We start from the raw sequence: 17,326 nt of genomic DNA, 5'->3' as shown, positions 1-17,326 counted from the left end.
TTGAGACCCCCCCCCCGCGACCCCAACTCTCTTTAAAAATCTGGAAGGAGTGGGGGGAGGCGGAGTGTTGGGAGGTGGTCTGGGCAGGGACCGGGGAGCTGCGGAAGGTGGGTCTTTAACCCTCACGTTCCCTGCAGCCTCTCCCAGCCGCCCGCTAGGTTTGGGGCGCCCCAGTCGGCGCTAGGGCCGCGGCTGGGCGGGAGCGGGTGGGGCGTGTGCGTGGGTGTGAGTGTGTGTGCACGCGCGTTTGTGAGACCGAGAGACCCTCTCCCCCGCAGGTTCGCCCGGGATTCCGGGTGTGAAATTTAAGCCCCTGGATAGATTAAAGTGTTAGGGCCGCCGTGACTTTCGTGGCCGATCCGTGACGCATTTCAACTTGATGTTTCTAGATGTTGATTTCACTACTAAATCAGAAACTCCCCAGGCCCCCGGCTGCTCCGCGACCGCCTGTAACTGACACTGCGGGGAGGAGTGGGGGGGCTTTTGTTTGAAAATTTAGAGGTGGGGCGGGCTTTTTTTTTTTTTTTCAAAAGGGACAGACATGGATGGGGGACGGAGAATTTGGGGTCTCACTGAGCACCATCCCCGGCCTCCGGCTCCCGGGCGGGGGTCGGGCGGCCTTGCTTGCGAGGTGCCCGCGTGGGGAGGGGCGGGGCCGGAGGCCACCTCACGCCGGGGACCACGCGCCCTCGGCGGGAGGAGCAGCCGGCGGGGCCGGGGCCGCGGCCGCGGGCGCTGACCGTGTGTCTGCTTGCAGGAAGCCGAGATCCCCCGCGAGGTAATTGAGAGGCTGGCGCACAGTCAGATCCATAGCATCCGGGACCTCCAGCGACTCCTGGAGATAGACTCCGTAGGTAAATCGCGCCCCTTCCCTCGCGCGCGGGGAGGGCGCGGGCGGGCGGGCGGTGTGTGCACCCCGCGGCGCCTCCCGAGTTCGGGCCGGGCTGGGCGCCGCGCAGGAGCGCACCGAAAGGTCAGAATCCAATCCCGGGCCATAAAAGCCCAGGCGCATGAGTCAGGAGTTTCTCTTCCAATCACCACTTTCTCTCCAGGCAGCGGCCGAGGGCTCGCCCGCCCAGAGATTGTTTTTGCATTAAGGGAACACGCCGCGTGTGGCACTGAAAGTTCAGCCGCATAGAGGGCGCCGGCGCTCCGGCCAGGTGTGCCTGCCCCGCGGCCTGCCCTCCAGCCCGGGCGAGGACGAGAGCCGGCCCAGGCCCTGGGCGCAGAGCCCTGGCGGTGCGTGGGGTGGGCGCACCGGAGGGGCGGGTCCCTCGGTCAGGCCGCTTTTGCATCGCGGAGAAGTTGCCTGGCTCCTGCCGCCCCGTGCGGCCTTTCTGGCCCCGGGAGGCCTGCCTGTGTTGTCTGTTTTCATGAGCACTGGTCAGAAGTGCGCCTCCGGCACGTCTGTGGTTTGGCGGACTATTTGGGTGCTCACCCTCCGGCCCAGGGCGGAGCCACTTTAGAAAAGAGTTTATTTGTGAAGTAGGGTGTTTGAAGCTTTCCAGTGTCCCTTGCGGAGCTGTACAGGACCTGTGAAGGCTGTGGTGGGTGGAAGCAGGTGGTGGCGGTGGCTTTGCTGGAGGACTAGGGTTCTGGCCCACGTGTTTGCAGCAGGAACAATGTCAGTATTAACTAGGAAAACAGCGGAAAACAGGCCGTCGACTAAAAGGCCCAAAACGAACTTGTCAGACACGGTAAAGGAAGGCAGCAGGCGGGGCTGGAGGGTGGGACATTAGGGACTTGAAGATTTCTCAGCTGCGAACTACTCTGAGAAGGGGCTGGGGCTGGGGGTGGGAATTAAGGAGAATCACAAGGCCTGGCCATTTGGAAATTTGTCCCTAATTAAGGTGCTGGCGAGGCCTGAACCTTTTTCATTTCATGCCAAAACCATCTTCCAGCGAGGCCAGCGGTTTCTGTAGTTTCTTGACCCAGGAAATCCTTTGGCTGATCCTTATCGGCGAGGGGTCAGGTTTCACTTGGAGATCAGCGTTGGGCCAGGGGGGACTGGATCTGCCCCTTGGAGTTGGGGGCTTGCTTCTGGTGAGCCGGGAGGCAGCGAGGCCTGCATCTCAGCCTCCCGCGCCCCTGTGGAACTGGGAAACTGGGAGCTCTCAAGCCCGCCTCCCAGAGAAGGAAGGCCAAGGTTTTTTCTGGCTCGCCAAGGGAGGCCTGCATGGGCCTCCTCACATGCCAGCTTCGATGCCACCGGGAATGGGCCATTGACTTCTGTTGGGACTTATTCTGGTCCCTCACAGCCTCCCCGCCTCCCCACCATTGCAGGACGCCTCTCTGCACATGTGCTCTAAGCCAGTGCTGAAGGCATTCTCAAGACCTGGGCTTCTAGCCTGCAGCCTCTTTTAGTCCAAACAGAAAAAGCCAGGAGGCTGCAGCCTGTTCTCAGCTGGTTTCAAATTGCCCCCTTATAAAAAGCTGCCGGAGCTCAGCTCCCGCCTGCCCCGGGGAGTGGGGAGTGCAGCTCTGAGCCACCCCCCTCCCTCCTACCCATCAGACGGTTCAGGAGCTGATGCCCGAGGAACTTTGGGTGAGCACAGAGGGCCTGTGGGACCTTCCTTGCTCACTAGCCTTGCCCCTCGGGGTCCTTTGTGACACAACAGCCTAAGTGGGTCTCCTTGGCCCCGGTCCGCCCCCCCCCGGCTCCCCCTTCACAGACGTGGAAGCTGAGAAGAGGCTCTGGCCTGAGCACAGGAGTTGCACCTGTTGCTTGCTTCTAGAGCTTGTCTGGGGGGTCTCCCCCCAACTCCGGTTCCCACCGAAGTGGGGGCTGGAAGCGGAGGACTGCTGGCAAGGTCGCGAACAGCTGTGGAGGATTCAGCCGCCCTGCAGGCCCTGGACCCCCTGCTGGGTCCCGCCAGGTCCGTCTGGGATCCCTGAGCAAGGGGCCGGGGTGCGGAGAAACCCCACTGGACAGTCTCCCTTGCTGACTGCCAGGGTGGCCCTGCCAAGTCAACCTGAGCTATGACTAGTGCCCAGCAAGCTTTAGAGGCTTTTAAAAGTGGCCCCTCCCCTGTGTGGGTGGAGCTTTGTGATTGGCATGTGGGATCCTGACTCCTCCCACTGGTGGGGCTGCAGTCCCATTTCACAGGTGAGAAGATGAGCTTGCGACCCTGGTCCGTGTGGCTGGTGGCCCTGAGGGGCGGGATTCCCGTACCAGCCCCTCCCCAGGTATAGGGACTGAGGGGGTAGGTGGTGGTCCTTCACCTGAGGCTTTGGGCGGAGACCCACATGTAGTCTTTTAGTGACCAGGAGGGTGGAGTTTGGGGTCTGTTTGTCCAGTGACCAGGACACATCCTTCAGCTCAGTGGCAGTGGGGGCTTTGTTCTAGCAGGCTGGCCGAGCGCCTGCAGGTCATTGAGTAACGATACATAAATGTCCCTTCTAGGCCATTAACTCTCCACTTCTTCTCATCCAGTTGTCACGCAGACATCTGTGCATAAAAGACAAAAGGCAAACCGCTTGATTAACTGTCCCCAGAGCAGTTGTAGGGCGGCAGCCCCGGGGACCTTCTCGTGTAAGTCACTGCTGGGCCACTTCTCCACCGGCATAAATCAGAGGGCTGCTGCCCCATGACTGGGGGCATCGCGTGCCTTGCAGACCACCCATCTTGACGGGGGCTGGCAGAGGGTGGGCTTGTTTGACTAGGAGCTGTTTCTGCCGTCTCTTGTCTTCAGGGCCGGTTGACGAACTGGGTGGGGGCATTGTCGTCCCTGGTTGTCAGGCCCGGGGCTGCAGGGCAGTCAGCCTGGACACGGGCTCCCGCCAGCCAGTCGTCTCTGCTTGCCATCCACGTCTGGGGTCTGTTTCAGGTGTAGAGAGGTGGCAGTGCCCACTGCCCACGCGGAAGGGTCAGGTCGTGCGTGGAGCAGCCGGTGCCAGGCTGTAGTAAGGCATCGAAGGCGAGAATGGGCCAGCTGCTCTTCGGTTTGGTGATAGCAAGATGGCCACCACCAGCACATGACTCATAAATGTCACTTTTTTTGTGTGAAAAAAAGGCTTCTTGTAACAGTTGGTTGATGGGAAATTCTTCGTGCATGAGTAGTTCTGTTCTGATCTTATTTTGGGTCTCAGAAAAAGCAGTGGCGGTGGAACACTGAGTCACTTTAAGCGAGAAGTCGGGTTCTGCTCGGGCTTCCGAAGGAGTACGTCTCGGCGCGTCTTTCGCCGGCTGCTTGGGGGCCACGGTGTTCGCTTCTCGCTCTCAGTGCTGCTGGTTTGTGGGCCCTCACGGGGCCTCTGTGGCCGGGCATCGGGGAGGAGGCCTCTGGTCGGGGCTGGTGGCCAGGTCACCCGGGGAGGGGGAGGTGGCAGACGGGACCTGAGCGCAGCTGCCGGAGCGCCTGGCTCTCGGAACCCACCTTCTCAGGACTGTGCCCCTCGCTGTCTGTGGGGAGGCAGACGTGGAGGGGAGCAGTAGAAAGGGACGGCCCCAGCTGGGTCGGAGGGCAAAGGCTGTGAGGTCAGGTGACCCACATCACGAAGGTGCGGGCAGCGTCAGGGGGCCGGGTTCGGCCCAGCGGCAGGTGTCAGGACTGTGCGTGCCTCCCACCCACCTCGTCCATCTCGTGGAGACCTGGGCCTCCCCTCACCCGTCTAGAGTCTGGCGGACTAGGGTCCGGTCCAGTCTTAGCTCCCTGGCCGCTCGCCTCCGCAGTGGTGGCTCTCGGCACCTGGGCGGCGAAGCACTTTGCTTCTGCAAGCTGTGCGCCCTACTGGTCTCCTGGACTCCTGTCCTCGGCCTGCGGCCGCTCCCTGCTTCACACCGAGCGGGAGGCCATGTGTTTCTTGTGGCCTCGCGCTCAGAGTGGACTGACCCCAAGAACAGGTGGAGTTCTGCTGTCAGCCAGCTGCTCCGACCCCTCAGGCCAGCTGCTCCTCGGGGTGGGCTGAGGGAGAGGGAGGCCAGGCCTCCGCCGGTCCTTTGGGTCAGCCCGCTGTTTGTGGTGCCCGGTGGGGAGGCGGGCCTGCTGGTTCTGGGCCTTGTGGGTGGGGGCCGGCCTCGGGCTTCCTTACCCAGTTGGCTCTCACCCGGGCCTTCTCGGAGGAGATGCCACCGGGAGACCCCCTGCAGCCCCTCCCCCGCGGGTCACGTGGCTGCAGGGTGCTGTGGGGCACCACATGTGGGCGTCCAAGTGGGCTTTGCAGAGGGCCGTGGGGTACTTTTGGAGTCTTTACCCTTTACACATCTGGAAGCTCCTGTGTAGGAGTGGGGGGCCTCCCAGGGGACCCCTGCTTCCTGGGTCGGGGAGAGGGGCTGGGGCTGAGCCGCAGGAAGCGCTGCGGAGGGCCCGGGGCCAGCTGGTCACCACCTCCTCTTCCCACCCGTAGGGGCCGAGGACGCTCTGGGAAGCAGCCTGAGAGCCCACGGCGGCCGTGCCACCAAGCACACACCTGAGAAGCGGCTCGGGCCCGTTCGGAGGAAAAGAAGCATCGGTGAGCTCGGCCGCGGGGGCTGGCGGGCCCCCCCGCCCGTGGAGCTGAGGCCCAGCCGCTCAGGGCGCGCCCTCCTGCAGGGAGCCTCCCACCTGGAGAGGAGAGCCTCGTGCATTCCTGGAGTGCCGCTCCTGTCGGGGCCTGCTCCCCAGGAGGCCTCATGGGAGCCGGGGTCGCGTCTCCTTTCCAGCCCGTCGCTTGGCACGCCGGGTGCTCCCGGCTGCAGACGGGGGCAGCGTGCTGAGCCTGGCGGGCTGCTCGCGGGCACCTCCTTCCTGTGCCCCCGCCCCACTGGCGCTCGGCTCCCGGGCCCCACCTGGGCGCGGGAAGGGGGAACGTCTGGTCCTTGCCTCTGGTGGCAGAGCAGCCATGTCTGCTAGTAGGTGGGGCCGTGTGGGGAAGCTGGGGCCTGTGCTTTCTTGCCCTGGGGAGGCAGCTGGGGGTGTGGCCCCTGCCACCTGTGCCATCCAGGGGTCCCTCTTGCTGACGGAGCCTGCTATGTTTGAGCTTCGACTGCTGCGCATTCCCTGTGCAACCTTGGGTGACCTTGGGCAGGTGACTCCTGTCCAGCTCCGGTTCTCTCCAAGAAGATGGACTTTATAGCTTGTTCCTTCGAGTGTGGGGTACTGTGGATGAGCCTGCGTTAGGCAGGCAGGCCCTTCCCAGGTGCTGTCTACTATCCTGACCAGCAGGCCAGGGTCCCCAGGCCAGGGTCCCCAGGCCCCTCCTGCCTGGTAGGTGCCAGGCACCCAGGGCTGGGTGCCATGAGTGCAGCCCCTTCCCCACTGGGGTGGCTGGACTTCCTGTTTGTGGGCTTGGTCTCGGGCACCGGGTGAGGAGGGGACGGTGGGAGCCGACGTCCCTCCCTGTCCCTGGCACTTGGCCTTTCAGCATTCCGGCCGCTCTCCTGAGCCCTCCTCCGAGCCGGCCGCTGGGCCTGCGTGAGCCCAGCGTGTGCATGGCTGTCGCTCGTCCAGCCGCGGAGTCAGGGCCCTGCGGCGTTGCTGGGGCAGCAGCTTCCGTGGGTGGTCCCGGATCCTGCCCGGGCCCCGGGGTGGTTTCTGGCCCGTGGGAGCTCGGGGCTTTGGGTCGGACGGGCGGCCTGTGCTGAGGAGCACAGAGCAGAGAGGCGCCAGCTCCTCCCTGGAGAGGCCCTCGCAGCTGGCAGGTGGCCTTGCGGTGACCTTCACTGAGTGGGCCCCTGGCCTGGGGGCTGCGGAGTTTGGGCGTGTCCCTCACCTGCCGTGCAGGCGGCTTTGACATCCCTTGCCCAGGCCAGCCTTCACAGCGGCCGCAGGAGGGTCCAGAGCCACCTGGGGCCTGAGCCCTGGAGGCAGCGACTGGCTTGTATGTGGATTCAGGCCCTGCCTGGAGCGTGGCCTGGCTCCAGGGACACAGTGGCATGCCAGGCTGTGTCCCGGTCTGTCTGCCCGGCTCTCTCGGGGGCTCCCAGACTTGGTTTCCCTGCTTCTCCCCATCTCCGCCAGCCCCAGTGGCCCCGAGTTGATGGCAGGGACGCTGGGCTCCACCGGCCCCAGGCCTGTCAGCCTCAGGTTCTGACCTGTCCCGTCCCCGGCCGCACGCCCCTCACTGCCGTGGCCATAGCAGGCCTCCCTCCTGTCTTGGACCCGGTGTCACACGGTCCTCTCTTCCGGCTGCACCTTTCCTCTGGGGTGTCCCCAACGGGCCCTCGAGTCCCTGCTCATCCTCGAGCCAGCTCAGCTGCACCCTATGGGGACACGGGGGTCCTGGGGCTGCATGACACGTGTCACATAGGCAGGGCCCCTTGGAGCTGCTGTAGCCCTGGGGGGATTGAGGAGGGGGGCAGTGGACACGGGGCCAGTGGGACAGCGTGGCCTCCCAGCTCACCGGGCCCCTTCCCCGCAGAGGAGGCCGTCCCTGCCGTCTGCAAGACCAGGACGGTCATCTACGAGATACCTCGGAGCCAGGTCGACCCCACGTCTGCCAACTTCCTGATCTGGCCGCCGTGCGTGGAGGTGAGGCGCTGCACCGGCTGCTGCAACACCAGCAGCGTCAAGTGCCAGCCGTCCCGCGTGCAGCACCGGAGCGTCAAGGTGAGCCCGCCCCGCCCGAGCCGAGGCGGCCGCGTGCTCCCAGGCCGGGCCCCGCACACGGCCTCGTAGGAAGCGGCGCTCTGGAAGGGAGGGGACCGTGAAGGGAGGACTCTTAGGACGTGTGGTCGGAGCTGCCTGTCCCTGCCGGAGGGGTCACAGGTGTGGCAGCGCTTGGCGGGAGCTGCCAGGTGGCCCTCAGATGCTGGGAGTTATGGCCATCTCGCAGGGGGTGTGGCGGGATGGCCGGGGTCCCCTCAGCTTGCACTGCCCCAGAGCCCCTCCGGGACACAGGAGGCAGGGAAGGGGTGCTGGTGCGGGGTCCTGGGCGCATTGCCTCATGAGTCGGGGAGGGACCCCCTATTCTGCTGGGAGTGCTTCTCTGGGAGGGTCCATCTGGGGGTGCTGAGATCCTTCTCGTGTGTCAGGTAGGGCTGGTGGCTCAGGCTGACCGTCTTGCCCACTCACCTGCAGTCACTGGGAGCCCGCACACAGCCTGGCCGCTGAGCCCTCCCCCAGGCCAGGGCTGGCCATGGTGACCTGCCGGAGCAGCGCTGGGGGACGTAGGAAGGTGATGCTCAAATTGCACGTGGCGGCTCCTGTGCTGTCCGCGCGAGTCCTGGGAGACATTCTGCTGCTTCAGGCCGCTCTGGGCAGCCAGATTGGGGTCTGGCTCTTGGCCGGATGCCTGGAGGCTCCGGGCAGGGCCTGGGTCTGCTGCCGGCCTCGCCTGCCTCGTCGGAGAGGCCTGAGGTGTGTCTCCCGAGCTCAGCCTTCATGTTTGCGGGCGGGATTCTGTCTGGCCTTCTCCTGGGAAGTTCTGGGGTGTCTCCTGGTCCCCGAACTGTGGCTGAGGCGGGAGGGGCCGCCCCTGGGCACTGGCTGTGGGTGGGTCTGGGCGGCAGGGTGCCTTTGGCACGGAGCGGCCTGTTTTCTTGGGGTGAGGATGTCGGGTCTGGGGGTGTGTTAGAGCTCACTCTTGACTAGGAACTATCTCACCCTCCCTGCAACGGCCAGTCCAGGCGCTTTGATGTTGGTCCCTGGTCCCCATGTGAGGTGTAGGGGAGAGAGCTGCTTAGTGATGGACCATATAGCTGGCCCGGCCCCTTGTCACATGAGAAGGCTCATTAGACCCATACCTGGGAGCTGACCCTGGGGTCGGGGTCCCTGCAGGCCTGGGTGGAGAGTCCCCCAGTCCCTGACAACCGACACCCCTGGATGCTGAGGGGCTCCTGGGCCCCTAGCCAGGCGCTGAAGCCCACTCTGTCCCCCAGTGCCCCCCACTGCTGTCTCTTTGTGAAGGAGGAAACTGTGTGCATCCTGCTCTAGCCCCGCCCGCGGGGTCCCCCCTCGGCATGACCCCGGTCTGTGTCCTCACTCGGGGTACGTTCGGGGGCGTTAGAGCCCATGAGTCCAGGTCCCCGTGGTCTTATTCTCTTGGGCACAGGTGGGCGCACTGGGTGAGCTGGGCCCACCCTGGGCGTCAGAGGTGGCTCGAGGGTGGGCGCCTGACTAGGGGGTGGTCTGCCAGGGGTGTGAAGGACCGGGGTGTCTGCCTCTGTCTGCTGGCTCCCCCGCATTGGTGGACGGGGTCCTCACAGTTCGGTGGGTGCTGGGGCCGCCACCCGCGTGGGGTGCAAGCCTGCGGGCCCAGCACAGATGGGGCTGGGCCGGGCTGACCCCACGGGCCTTTGTCTACGGGGTCAGGGTCGCGGTCAGCCCGAGGGGACGGGTGGGTCGTGCATCGCGCCCGTGCAGCCTGATCCCGCGCCCTGCTCTGCTCGGACCCGGGCCCTTCCTCCGCCCGGCCCACCCGGCACAGCGTGGGCAGGAAAACATCCGGCCCCAGACACTGGGGTTCTGGCAGAGAGGGGACGAGAGGTCAGTGGGAACAGGAGACCCATTGTGGAGGCCAGTGCGCCTGGCCGGGAGGCCGTTCCCGCTCCGTTGGGGGCCGAGGCAGAGCCGGGGCGCGCCTGTGTGGTGGGTGCAGCAGCCCCCCGGCCCTTCCTGGAGTGGCACCCCCATGGGTTTCTGGGTTCATGGCCTTTTGAGTCACAGCCGAAGGCCTCTTATGACAGGGGAAACAGCCAGGCCGGGCGCAGCACCTGCCGAGGCCCGGGTGGGTGAGCCGTCCAGTTTGCGTCTGGCGGAAGGCTGCCCAGTGGCCCCTAGGCCTCGGGTGTCTGGACGTGCTGGGGTCGGTGGCCAGCCTCTCACCCTCGTCCCCCTCATCTCCACGAGGGAGGCCTGAGGTGCTTGCACCCCCAGCTCCATAGCAGATGGGGCTCGGGTGTGGGGCCCAGAGCAGAGCTCTCTGCCCTTTGGGGCCGGCCCCAGCACCCCCACAGGTCCCTCAGGGGACATCTGCCGCCAGACCTGGGGGTACTGGTAGGCTGGGCCCTAGGGGGCCAGTGTCCCCGTCCTGGGCTTGCTGTGGTCAGCACCTGACGTCCGCTCCCAGGGTTCAGCACGCTCCCTGTCTCCCTGAGGAGCACGTCTTTCCTCTGTCCCCAGTGCGGGCTGAAATGGGCTTCATAGAGGGGCAGAGTGGGGCGTAGACAGTGGTGGCCGTAACTCCGGTGTTGGCCGGGCCGCTGCAGGTCAGGGGCAGCTCTGGGCAGCCATGGCCCATGGGACGCTGCGGGTCTGGCTCTCATTTTATTTCGGGCAGTGGTGGCATAACCCGCCGTCCCTCGGTGATCTAACGTGGTCAGCCCCCAGGCCCCAGCTCTGGCCGCATCTGGGGGACGGACCCTGGGTGTGTTTACCAGGGCTTCCCAGGACAGGCCTCTGCATCCTGTAAACAGAGCCTGGAGGGGCCCTTGGGATGTGGTCTCCAGCTGTTGCTCTGTGGGGTCTAGTCGATGGGCCTAGGGGAGAATGTGGCGGCTCTGGGGGCCCTGGTCAGGGTCTCTGAGTCCCTCCCCCCGTGGGCAGGGACGGCTAAGGATAGCCTGGTGGTCGGAGAGCCCAGCATCCTGGGCCTCGGGAAGCCAGACGTGGCCCGAGGGGCCGACGTACGCATCGGGCTTCAGGCCCTGGACCCAGGGGTACGGTGGGCTCCAGCTGGATGGGGAGACCCCCCGCCCCCCATTTTTTAAACCAGCCAGCAACCCTGGGGGTCGGCTTCCGTTCTGAGTGGATGGGGGCTGGGAGGAGATGAGGGTCTGTGCCTGGGGCAGCAGCCTCCGGGCCCCTCGTGCCCCGAGATGGCTTTCCTTGCCCTGGGTGAGGGTGAGGGTTGCGCTCAGGGCCTCCCGCGGCGGGAGGGGCCTCGTCCGCGGCCTGAGTCCTCACCTGTCACGTGGGCTCAGCCGCGCCCTCCCAGGGCAGCGGTGAGCACCGCAGAGACTGCCCGCGGGGCTCAGGGACTGCTGCTGTGCATCACGACGACACTGGACACCTGGCCTGGACCTGGGCGTGTCCCCTGCCCTCCTGGGTGGCGTCTTCCTGTGGCGGCCCAGCCTGGGGTGCTGTGAGCGGCAGGAGTGCGAGCCTTCCGTGCTCGGCGTCCCTGTCCCTTCTCTGGGGCGACGGCACCGCTGTGCTCCACTCTTGGGGGGACTTGCCTGTGGTGTGACAGGCACCCTCAGTAGTGAAGGGTCCCCGTATCCGTTTGTAGGGTACAGCCTGGACCCCGGGATGCAGACGGAGAGGGAGAGAAGGGAGGGACGTGGGGACTCTGCTCGGGCCCCGCTGTGGTCTGGAGGCCGAGGTGACAGGGAGGGGGCCCGAGGGAGGTAGGCGTCTCCTTCTGCGGACGTGGCCGGAGAGTTTAACATTCACGGCACGTTCGCGGGGGCCGGGGGGGGACGTGTAGTCGTCTCCTGGCCAGACAGAGGTGGCGGGCAGCCTGGAGTGCTTGTGTCCTCAGACCCAGAAGCAGGTGCGATTGTAAATCAGTGTTTGTTTTTCGTTGATAAAAATGGGCTGTCTGAGGAGAAAGTGGGCTCCAGGCTGAGGCGGCCGGTGCTGTGTGTGCTTTGCCGAGGGGACCGGGCGGGGTGGCGCGTCTGGCGTGTCTGCCTCCCCACAGCACTCGCTTGTTTTAGGTGGAGAACAAGCCTGCCCCCCTCTGCCCAGGAGTCCAGGGGGCTCAGCTGAGCCGGGTTTCAGTCCCTGCCCCCCAGAGGAAATCGATGAGGGGCTTGTTGACCCAAAGAGGCCGGGCTGGGAGCGGGACCACTGCCCGCCTGCCCCGTGGCCCCTGGCAGAGGCGGGGGCGGGCGGTAGAAGGCGCCTGTGCAGGGCACATGGGCACCCAGTGGGAGCTGTAGTGGGCCGTGGGGCTGGCCCAGTACCCCCAGCGTGGGCCCCGGGAATGGGGGGTGCAGGGAGCTGGAGCCGCTGGTCCAGGCGGGGCTCAGGAGGCCTGCTGAGGCGCCCGTGTGAGTGCCGACAGCGAGGTCACTCACGCTGGGCCCTGGCCCAGTCCCCAGTCCCAGGTGCTCATTCTGCACTGTGAGCCTGTGACCCGGGACCCTGTGCTGCGGGTGGGAGGGCAGAGGCTCCGCCCACAGGGCCGCCTTCTCCGCAGGCTCCACTCGGGAGCCTCCCGGGCCTGGCCGGGCTCCTGACCGCAGCTCACACCTGGCTGCCGCGTTCACACCCAGGCCAGCACTTCACACGGCCGCCGGGCGCCTGGCACCCTCTGCCCCGCGGGTTAACCATTAATGCAGCCAGGGCTGGAGTCCGGGGCTAGCCTGCCTGTGGGGCGGTGCCTGGTTGCCAGGGTGCAGGGCCCACCCCACTGCCTGGGGTCCCCTGACTCCTGGACTCCAGGCCTCTGCAAAGCAAGGGGCCCCTTTGCCCCTGGGCTGGGGACTTCTGCTCGGGCCTGGGTCTCCCTCGGCCCTGCTGGCTTGGATGGCCCTTCACCTGCTCAGGCAGCAACCTGTGGGCTCTGCTCCCTTCTACCTTGGTGGCCCCAGATGAACAGCGAGGTCCTGGGGGCTGGACCCTGGCCGCAGGTGTTGGCACAGGCGGAGTGTCTGCCATTTGCCTGGCTCTGCGCGGGGACCTTGGGGCCAGCAGGAAGGCCGCAGTCATTCCTTGCTGGGGACCAGAGCACAGGCTGTGGGCCTTTGGGGGTGGGGACCCCGCTGGGGCTGCCGGTGGTGGGGGCCGGAGGGAGGGTCTGTAACGTCGGAAGTGAGGGAGCAGGGCCGCCTGCCTGCTGCTCACTGATAAGCGTCCGGAGCTGGGCGTGTGTGTGTGCACGCATGCGTGTGTGCGTGCCTGCGTGTGTGTGCATGTGTGCGTACACATGCCTGTGGGGTGGGGTAGAGCCCTGGTCCAGGGCAGACGAGCCAGTTTCCTGGGGTCCGTGGGGTTAAGACACCCCACCCTGCTTCCTCCACTGCCTGGATGGTGCCTCGGCCCCTCCGGCTGGGTGGACTTGGGGCCGTGTCCTCCTGCAGTGCTCGGGCAGGGGTGTGGAGGTGGCTCTGTGCTCAGAGGTTTGGGGCTGGCGGCCTGTTGATGGGTGGTGGTGGCTTCGCCCGAACTAAAGAGAACCCACTGAGTCTGCGTTCCCCTCGCCACCTCCTCCGGGACGGCCTGGGGTCTCTGCCCACACTCCTGAGAAGGCCAGCTTCCTGGGGGCCACGAGAAGGCCTCGTGCCTGGGCCAGGGTGTCAGCCGGCCTTGCTGGCAGTGTGGCCTGGAGCCCATCACACCCAGACCCGGCAGCCTCCTTGTGGGCCGGGGGCCGAGCCGGCTCCCCATGCTGACGCCTGGGCCAGGAGCAGCAGCAGCAGCAGTGGCCGCCGCCCCCTGTGCCCCGGTCTGTCCCGTTATACTGCTGAGCACACGTCTGGAAACTTCCGTTAGCCCGGCTGTCCCTGGAACGCAGAAGCAGGCGCCGCCCCCTCCCGCCCACCTTGCCGTCCGTCCGTCCTCAGACCTCCTGGCTGCACCTCGGGTTTATTTTAAGCTAAAATGGGACCAAACCACAAATGCCGCACTGAACCTTGTTCTGTCGCGTGGCGCTGCCGCCTCGCCCACCGGGAGGAGGTCAGAGGTCCGGTCCCGGCCCCCTCCTCGCCGGGCGGGGCGCGGCGCTCACCGGCCCTCGTCTCTCCGCAGGTGGCCAAGGTGGAGTACGTCAGGAAGAAGCCGAAGCTGAAGGAAGTGCAGGTGAGGCTGGAAGAGCACCTGGAGTGCGCGTGCGCGGCCGCCAGCCCGGGCCCGGGCCACCGCGAGGAGGAGACGGGTGAGCCGGGCGTCTGCGTCTGTGTCTGTGTCTGCGCGGGGCCGGGCGGGGCGGGGCGGGGCGGCTGCTGCCTGCACCAGTCTCCCGGGGGCCGCTCGGGCGGCGTAGGATCACGTGTCCCTCATCCCGGCTCGGTGGCCGGCAGTGGTCACGAGGGCGCCGTGCCGGGGGACGGTGCCCCGCGGGAAGGCGGTGTCACAGGGCGGCTGGTGGCCGTCCCCGCCGTGGTGCAGCGTGGCATCGGCCGGGGCCGAGGACACCAGGCGTGGTCCCGCCGGCGCTGATGGAGTTTTCTTTCAGAGAGAGACGGCTCAGGTGTTTCTGCCTCAGCTCCCAGCGGGCGCCTCCCTTAGGCCCACCCGCCTCCCGCCCTCTGTTAACAGGAAGGCGTAGGGAGGCAGGTAAAAAGCGGAAAAGGAAAAGGTTAAAGCCCACCTGACAGCCGGCCAGGTAGGAGCGGACCATGGGTGAGCCCCACGGGAGGGCGCGGTGGCTGATCAGGGCGAATCTCCCCCCACCCCCGGCGAGGACGTGGCCGTGATTGGCCTGATCGCGCTGTGAGCTTCTGGTGTCTGGCTGGGCCCCGGGTCTCCCGTCCCCGGCCTTGCCCCCGCCCCCTGCCGCCGCTGCACGGGAAGCCCCGAGCCCCTGCTCTGGCTTTGGTCTTTCCGTTGATTCGGGGGGCAGAGGTGTCACAGAGCTGTAGTGATTGGGGCCTCCTGAGCGGGGTTGAGGGTGTCTCTGACATCTACCGGATGGGGTCAGCCCACCCCATGGGACAGAAAGCTGAGGGCTGCAGAGACTGCAGGTAAGGGCAGTTGAGGATGCGTGGCTCCTGCCTGGAAAGGCTTTGTAAACGTAGAGGCTGTTGGCTGCCCTGTTGGGAACTGTGTTGGCTGCTAGGAGCACCCCCGAAACAGCGAGGTTAGAGGTTAGGTAGAAGCTCCCAGCTCACGTGCAGATGGCGAGACCAGAGCAGGTATGGCACTCTCAAGTTGACGGGGACCCTCTTCCACCCAGGACTGGTTCCCCATCCTCGGGGGGTGCCTCACAGCCCAAAATAGCTGCTATAGCTCCAGAAATCACATCCATACTCCGAGCTGAAAGAAAGAGGAAGGCGGGGAGAAGGGTGAAACGACCGTTTTAGAGAAATCCCACCCGATGACTTCTGCGTTGACCTCCCTGGCCATCCCTTGGCAGTCAGAGAGTCTCACCGAGGTGTGCTGCTCCCAGGACAGATTGGGATTTGGGCAACCGCCACCAGCACAGGGGAGGCGGCTTCAAGCCTTCCTGACCTCTGGTGTCGGCCTGCCTGGCTCTGGGCACGTGGGAGCCCATGGCATCCAAACACCCAGGGTGAGAGGGGCAGGCGTCGGAAAGCCCGGGCTGCGGCCGGCTGCACGGCTGCAGGGGGCTGCCAGCGCAGGAGCTTTCACGGCCCGCGGGTCAGGAGCTTTCGCTAGGACTCTGTGGGGAGGCAGGGCCTACAGGGGCGGGTCCCCGGAATAGCCCCAGATGGCTGCTCAGCCTTGGCCTCTGCTGGCCCAAGGGTGTGGTATGGGGTGGCTCTGTGCTCTGTGCGTCCATCTACAGAGCCAGCTGTTGACAGAGACCCCAAAGCGAGAGGTGGGTGCCCCTGCTGGCACGCAGGCTCTGGGCACGTGGGTGGTACAAGTGTTAGGACGAGCAGTGGACAGGTGACTTAGGATGGGCACAAGCCGCTCTCGGCTCAGAGCTCAGTGAGGATCTGCCTGGTCAGAGACGCTGGCTGGCTGGCTGGCAGTGCCCACCCTCAGGGCTGCCTCATGGCCCAGGATGGCTGCCAGAGCTCCAGAAATCACATCCAACTCCAGGCTGGAAGAAAGGAAGGTGAGGAGAAGAAGACCTTTCTGGGCCTCGGTCTGTCCGGCTGGAGAACGGGGTCCACTCGCAAGCCGTGTTTTGTGAGCTCCGAGAGCCTCGCCCCAGTTCTGGGCAGGATGGTGCCGAAAGGGTCACGAGCATCTTTGGTTTGAAAAATCTCACGGAGACGTCAAACCCCAAGACCGGCCGCGGCGGGCGTGCGCACGCCCCGATGGGCGGTGCCGACCACGCGGCGGCGTGTGTGCGGGCAGTGTCCCCTCAGTGTCTGTCTCTCGCTTCCCCCGCAGATGTGAGGTGAGGACAAGCGGGTAGCCCTCTCCCGGGACACGGCGTACGTGGCGTGTTACATTCCTGAACCTACTATGTACGGTGCTCACTGCCGGCGTGCGGTCTTTGTCCTCCTCTGTGGAAAACTGTCTCCGTGGGCACTCTGGAGAACAGAGACACTACACGTCGTCTGAGGCGACCTCGAGCGAGTGTTGTGGCGCTCGGTGGGACAGCGGCCGGCTTCCTGGTTGGAGAGAGCCACGCCGCGGCCACACGGACTCTCGGACGGACGCCGGAGCGGCTGCGGGAGCGGAGGGCGCCCATGGGATGGAGGCGACAGACTCCGCCACCGACTGGACCTCTGCCCGGGTGGTCGCAGGTGCTTGGCCCGGGACCCGGGGCCTGCCGCTTCTGGAAGGCGAGCCACGCGGACGGGCCGGGCCGGGCCGCCGGGCCCGGGCGTGTCGGAAACGGCCGCGGGACTCGGAAGCCACGTCTCCCTCCGTAGTGTTTAAGTCCACACAGAACCTTCCTGAGAGCCTTAAGTGCGTTTTTTTTTTACACCATAAAGTGATTATTAAGCTTTCCTTTTTACTCTTTGCCTGCTTTTTTTTTTTTTTTAATTATCTCTTGGATGACATTTACACCAATAACACCAGGCTGCGTGACAGGACAGTGGGACGGTATTCTTCCTGGCGGGATGCGAACGAATGGGATGTATTAAAATAAACATGATAAACCCACCTCCGCATCAGTTCCTAACTGCTTCCGGCTCGACGTGTTTCTCTCTTGACCCATCTTTCGTTACTTTTTAATTTAAGCCATTTCGAGAACTATGCGAGAACCAATCAATGCCGTCCCCGGCCCCCGGCCCCCAGAGCTGCCGCCGTCTGCCGTGGCCATCGGGGGCCGGCGAGGTGGCTCCTGCTGCCGCCGGTGTTCGGGCAGAACCGAAATGCTTTGTTTTCGGTGAGGTGTTACACTTTACATGTACTCGACAGCAATGTGTGTGTGTGTTTCGTTTTTGTTTTGTAAAGGTGAAGTTTGTGTTTTTATCTAATATGACCAGTTCTGTATACCTGAGAGCCTGCTGGTTTTTGTTTTTTTTCTCTGAACTGAAAGGAAACAAAAAAAAACCTACCGACCAAACCCACACGCATGGAGCACGCCCTGTCTTTCCAGTGGCCTAGCCGAGTTCTGTCTCCGGTCACAGCCTGTGGCACGGTGGCCGGGGTTTCCTGGGTGATGACTGGGAAGTGACAGCCTTCTGGGCCAGCAGTGCCCCTGGGACTGACTGCCCTGGGGACTCGAACGTGAGAGAGCCACGCCGCGGCCTGGGGGTGTCGGAAACGGACCGGGTTGGAGAAGCCACCTGCCAGTGTGCGGGGCCGAGCCGAGATGGAGGCCATACACCTGTCCGAGCTGCCACGTGGGTGACGGTGCCAGTCCAGAAGCG

At 65.2% G+C, this 17,326-nt stretch overlaps 1 protein-coding gene across 3 annotated transcripts in view; it reads left to right on the top strand.

Moving 5' to 3' along the window:
* The window catches only part of PDGFA (platelet derived growth factor subunit A), an 18,492-nt gene extending 1,879 nt beyond the window's left edge, over positions 1-16,613 (top strand). For 2 of the 3 annotated variants that reach the window (XM_039879113.1, XM_039879112.1), the window contains 6 exons: positions 758-854; positions 5,347-5,451; positions 7,339-7,526; positions 13,614-13,740; positions 14,124-14,190; positions 15,891-16,613. In XM_039879113.1, coding sequence (XP_039735047.1) covers positions 758-854; positions 5,347-5,451; positions 7,339-7,526; positions 13,614-13,740; positions 14,124-14,179 — 573 coding nt within the window. In that variant the 3' untranslated portion in view covers positions 14,180-14,190; positions 15,891-16,613. The remainder of the gene's footprint in view (positions 1-757; positions 855-5,346; positions 5,452-7,338; positions 7,527-13,613; positions 13,741-14,123; positions 14,191-15,890) is intronic. The other variant, XM_039879105.1, reaches the window with a different exon arrangement.
* The last annotated feature ends 713 nt before the right edge of the window (positions 16,614-17,326 follow it).

Source organism: Pteropus medius, unplaced genomic scaffold (genome assembly GCF_902729225.1).
Source record: "Pteropus medius unplaced genomic scaffold, Ma_sr-lr_union100, whole genome shotgun sequence".
NCBI lineage: Eukaryota > Metazoa > Chordata > Mammalia > Chiroptera > Pteropodidae > Pteropus > Pteropus medius.
This window is presented reverse-complemented; position numbering and strand designations above follow the sequence as displayed.